At 41.0% G+C, this 6,000-nt stretch overlaps 1 protein-coding gene across 1 annotated transcript in view; it reads right to left on the reverse strand.

Moving 5' to 3' along the window:
- The window catches only part of MED13L (mediator complex subunit 13-like), a 295,915-nt gene that overhangs the window by 51,999 nt on the left and 237,916 nt on the right, over nt 1-6,000 (reverse strand). Inside the window, exons 7-8 of the mRNA XM_006890397.1 lie at nt 4,797-4,962; nt 2,838-2,942 (exon numbers count right to left, since the gene is read on the reverse strand). Of these exons, the coding sequence (XP_006890459.1) occupies nt 2,838-2,942; nt 4,797-4,962 (271 nt within the window). The remainder of the gene's footprint in view (nt 1-2,837; nt 2,943-4,796; nt 4,963-6,000) is intronic.

A 6,000-nucleotide genomic window follows, 5' to 3' on the forward strand; every position in this document is an offset into this window, starting at 1 on the left:
ACTGGGAAGCGTCTAAACAAGAACAGCAAGTCTGCTTACATCCCAATACACTTTCTGGCAAGCACAAGGATGAGAAACTGCTCAGGAGATGATGCCAAGGTTTAATCTGTGCAACAAAGTTATACAGCAGGTCAGTCAGATCCTTCCAATATATAAATCAATGCCAGGGAAAAAGCACGCTCTCCTGCTGGTGATGCAGTAACTCTCTCAGGCCGCAAGGGTGGCATTAAATCATCGCGGGCCTGCACTCAACGATGCCCCAGTGGGCAGTAAAGCGGATTTGTGTAGCATAATGGGATGGTTTAGTGGGACAGCAGGACGGCCACCCTGCCCCTCAAGACCATTAAACTGTGTGAGGAGTAGACCATTCCATAATGGGCTTGGGAATCCTGCAGTAGATAATCTCAAAACGCTCTTGCCAAAGTCTTTGCTACTTAAGAAAACAATCTTGACTTGAGGAAGGCTGTCTCTGCAGAAAGCTGCTGACCGTGAGGCCCGAAGCAGGCCACCAGGTTCTGGGGCACAGTGCCTCATGACATCTAATCTGAGAAGATCTCCACTACATCTTCTCAGGGAGCTTCCTTTAAAACTTCAGCTTTAAAGTCTTCTGACATTCAACTTTCTGATTTGTATTTTCTCAGAGAGAAAAATAGTCCTTTGATAAATATTTTCTGGCACCCTCTTCAAAGTAAGGACTTTTGGCAAGTGGCTAATCTTATCAAGTCGGTTTTTCCAACTGTATTTAACAACTCGGCTACATTGTGAAATGGTTATCATGAAGGATAAGCTGGTAAGTAAGAGGCTACTGTGGCAAATCTCTGACCAGGAAGGGGCCATGACTGAAGCAGGCTATGGAAGATCAGGGTGGACTAGTGGGAAGGAACCTGAGGTGGGGCCAAACCGTAAACACACACGGCTAAGAGAAGGAGGAAAGCAGAGTGCAAGGAACAGATATTTCAAAAGAACTCATTATGAAATGCAGTAAGAAGTGAGGAGAGAGGAGGAATATCAGCCTTTTTTAGACTGGGAAGAGAAAGCTGTGATCCTAAGGAATGAGATAGCGTAGTTGGTATGTGGAAACAAACACGTAAAATAGAGTTCTTAAAAATAATGCCTACCCTCACTCCCCACAAAAGCACCTAAGACCACCATGCATGTGAACAGCCAGGTCTAGAGATGGATTATTTGGAAGTTAATGGAATGGTCCCTAGGTATGCAGGGGTGCAGAAACTATCAGATGTTAGGATTTGGCACGGAAACGTAGCAGTACCTAAAGGACAAAGACGGAGATTTATGTGCCTAATTACACATAAGGTATTCCTTAATATTTTACCCTATAAAAAATATTTTAGCCTTTGAGTTTTTGAAAAAAAAAAAAAAACTCTAATGAACTGAAACAGTGTGGGATCAGTAAATGAGTTATTTTTTAAAGTAGAAAAAAAAGTCTAGATCAAGAAAAAGTACAGAGGAAAAAAATGTAGGTATAGAAATTGTATAAATGCACAGTCTATATTCTATAAACTCCTATTCTTGCTAAAGGTAGATGATCACTTCATTGTAAGATTTTTTTTCTTTTTTTTTCGTTGTAAGATTTTTTAAAACAAGTATTAACACAAAAATTTTTCTGGTCCAACAATGGCCTAGAGAAGAAATAAAACATTCATCCATTCGTATACTATTTTTATCCCAAGATGAGAGAAAGGAACACTCACATCCTCGGAAAGAGAACTCTTAATGAGCAAATGACTCCTTCAAAAACATCCTCCCAGAAAAATCAATTCTGAGTGTCAGGAGGCAGAATTTCATGGCATCTTTCAAAAAAAGGCCGACTACGAAGGCAGAGCATCAGAAAAGAGAGCCAACTGTAAGGGCATAAGGAGGACAGAAGGACGGTGTCAATTCTCCTGATTAGGCGTTGCTGTGAAAATACACTCAGAAGTTTGCACATATTCAAGGGGAGTATGTGAACAACCTCCCACCCTGGAGTCAATTCCTTTTCTGTCACATTCTCATTTAAGGAAGAAGAATAGATGGCTATCTTCTAAATGGACTCCTGGCAACTGAACTTAAATTGAGCAGGATTAAATTTGACAATATTAGAAACAGAGCTTCTAAGTTGTCTATTAAATGAAGAATCAATGCCATGTGTTCTTACAATCAACTGAGTTGGGGGGAGGAGTGGATGATCCACTTAAGAAATCTAAGAATCTTAATAAGGACTCATGACAGAGTGGGATTCTTTATTACATGGAGCAGGAAAGTAAAAAAGATAACCATGAAGAGGCAAAACCTCCCAATAGACAGAAATCTGCAGGTTAAGTGAATGTGGAGTTAAGAGACCACAACTACAACAATACAACAATCTGAGCTTTTAGCAGATAACTGCCTCAAGTCATCAAAACCATCACCACTACCACCACCATGACCAAAAACAAAGTGTCTACAGAAGGTTGATTGACTCTGAATTCTACTTCTGTCAAGTTGTGTTCCAAATGTTATCTTTGCTTTAAAATTCAAAGTAGTTAAATAAAGTCATACAACAGGGATGTTCTTGTCAAACTGACGCCTTTAGCTCTGAGGTAGCCAACTTAAAGATACCTGTGGGGACAATTTGCTAACAAGGCCTGGTGTCTAATAAGGGTTTTCTGAGTGATGACAATAGGACAGAATCATGTCTGTAAGAAAGGATCAGGCTTTCCCCAGCTACTGCAGGAAAATGATGATCAGCGACACACACGAAACGAGAGGCAGGAAGGGCACAGTCTGAAGGCTGGAGAAGGGCTGCCAGCAGGCGCACTCACTCCATCCACCACAGCTTTGCCTTCTGGATCATGTACCTGGAACAAGAGCAGCTAACTCTTTGGGTCGGATCCACAAAATCCCAGGCGGCAGGGTTGTTTGCCGGTTCCTCTTCGAGAGTTGGAGTTGACATTTGGCTCCTCCTGAAAGTATCAAAAATGAGACTGAAGTGTGAACAGGAGACAATGCTTATCCATCCTGAAAGGAGACGCCACAGAGCTCGCATCCATATCCACAGCAATGGCATCCCCCCCGGAAGGCATATGTACAGGCTGAGCAGCCGAAGCAGGAAGCTCCCACTTGTCTGGTACTAGAAGAAGTAGGGTTCTTTTCGTTAAATTCAGCATTTTAATGCAGGTGGTGAATACATAGCAATTAAAACAATACCTGGCACTCTTCATTATTGTTGCTTTAAATAAAAATTTTTAAAAAGAGGCTGCCAAATTCACATAGAAGTAACCTAGAAATTTTAAAAGAACGGAACTTTCAGGAGCATTTGTAAATTGTAACCCTCTGATGGATTATTTAAATCACTCCTAATCTCCCTATAATGTTTACTAGCATTTAAAGGCAGTATTCCACCAATTAGCAATGAAAAGACAAAGAATAACAGTGTTTCCTACACGTCACTGGGAATGGCAGTGAAAGGTGGACTGTTGCTAGTACATAGTGAGAAGGAGGAGGCAGGCAGTGAGTGAGCTGCACCGTGACGGTCCCAAGCAGTGCTGAGAGAGCCCTCCCTGCAGGACTGCGGTGCTCGCCACCCTCCTCTGCCTCTGGGGTTTCCTTGTCTGCTCGTGCCGCTGGTAGAGGGGTGAAGTCTATGAACACAGTGTAGGGTGGCAGGAGGTGAGAGGCTGTTAGTGACAAAACTCCAAGGCAGCAAAAAGAAAAAGGCAACTTAGAACACCTCTAGATGCTGTAGATAGGCGTGACAACGTCTAAATCAAGTATTCTAACAGAAAGGATCACGGTTTTAAGTGACTAGGTCTGGCTTTCTAACTCTAGAATGTGACGTGACTTCCAATGGCAACGATTTTAGATTTTATCTCCTACTTTTTTAGCCGCCTACTCTAAAACCAATCCATTGGGGGATATATACCAGGGATTCGCTAAAAAGTTTAGCTGAGTCCTAAGGACAGGTTTTAACTTTTTTATAAAAATGTGACTAGCAGTCACTTATGAACATTTAACCAACTATTAGATGGCTAATGAGCAGTTATTCATAGTCACAGACATTCTGTTCTAGAAAATCAAAACTCACCGGTTTACTTCAATTAGTGGACACTTCATTCATGTTACAGATACATAACTAAACATGCTGATAATGTTCACATAAAATCTGAATGCATGCAGTAACTTTCACAGACTAATATATATAATTTTCATTCAGACAATAAAATAATCAAAAGTAGCCTGTCTAAGCACTTCTCACTTCTTACTAAACAAAGGGAAGAAAGAAATAAGAAAGGAAGAGAGAGAGAGGGAGGGAGGAAGTACAGACTGATTAGTGAAAGACCAGAGTGTCTCCAACTTAACACAGAAGTTCACCAGTGATTATACTTTATCTTATTATATTATAGAGTCCGCAGCTCTGTTCAGAATGCACTGACCATCCAAATGTAAGGGCAGAGCATAAACGAAACTGCAGGTAAGAAGGGAAATCTCCACTATAGATGGGAAACATTCTGAAATTGGTACACAAAGGAAAAAACCTAATCCCCAGATTATGACCTTGACACTCAGGGTGAATCTCTGAGCTATCTATGCTGGAAAATAGCAGATGAACACCACAGCAGCCTTTAGATGATCAAGTACTTTAGTAATTTCCTGGATAACCTGACTAAGGTAAAGTATATGTTTCTTTTTTAACATTTTTTAATTTGAATTTTGTCCTGTTACATTCTAAAAGGATGAAATGCTACTCCCATGATCCCTGTACAGCTATTTGGAATTAGTCATGACCAACAGGGTGGTGATGGAACCAACACACATACTTGGACTGGCTTCTGTTGAGGATGCATTCCTTCCAGACCCGATGGACCATGTGATTGTGGAGTTTTGGAGGAATCTTCCCCGATCTCTTTGGACTGTGCATAGTTATCATGCCCCCCTCCTGGGAACCTAGGTGGCTGACAGCACCCTGTGTACCTCCACTCTCACCTGAAAAAGAGAGACAATGTGGAACATCAGAATTGTCTGAAAAGTTCTTCCAGTGCATAGCCTACTGGCTTATGGAACATAAATCTGTATTTCAGTTGTTAGAATCCTCCAGGCAGCTGTGTCCCTAACCTCACTACCTGCACCTGTGGCTTTGCATGTTATTTGTTTCAGTATGACTCTGTTCTTCTTAGTTACTGTCGTCACATCAACACTCTCACAGAATCCAGAAGGGCACGCAGAGATATCCCCCCTCCACACGGACTGGAGATTCCTAACAAGCAAGGGCTCCAGGTGCAGTATTAAAGATGCAGACATTCATGCAATTCTGAATCCCAACACAACAAATACAGGCCATAGGGAAGAGAACAGCAGAGGGCGCATTCTGCTCACTTTTTGCTACATGGTTGTGTAACTGCACACAGCACTCTGCGTAGGAGAAAGAAGTTAATGGCACAAAGCTTTCAACAAGGTCAAATTTCAAATTTGTGTGTGGAACTGTTCGTCCTTATGCCTGACACTATTTATGAAAGCTTAGTACTAAAACACTGAAAGAGGTTGTCCTGACATTGTATATCGGAGGATTAGGAATGCACTGATTTGTCTACTTAGTTTTTCCAAATATAGCTGGGATGCAATCCATTCCTTTCCATACGGCCCACTAGGGTTACAGGTAATACTAGCTACTGCGTATTTTATGAGTATTTATTCTATTTCATACAGGATACTCAAGTCAATTTCCAAGAATAAATTAATTCCACAAATTTATCTATTTGATTTGGTGAATACACGGCTGGTTTATTCTCAGTAGAACTACTATGTAAAATATCCTAATACCTACTAATCAATTCAATTTTAAGCACCGGGAAAACCTTTCCTCTCATCTGAAAAAGACAGAAACAATCTTGTGTCATAAATGAAATAATCTTGTAGCAAGGAAAGAAAAATTCTGAATGATAATGTGTGAAGAGCTGAAGCTTTCCTGTTCCCCAGAAAAGTGCTAGTATGAAATGAGGGTTGCTGAGTGGATTATATTTGGGG

Source organism: Elephantulus edwardii, unplaced genomic scaffold (assembly GCF_000299155.1).
Source record: "Elephantulus edwardii isolate Elephantulus edwardi_28Jun2011 unplaced genomic scaffold, EleEdw1.0 scaffold00089, whole genome shotgun sequence".
Lineage (NCBI taxonomy): Eukaryota > Metazoa > Chordata > Mammalia > Macroscelidea > Macroscelididae > Elephantulus > Elephantulus edwardii.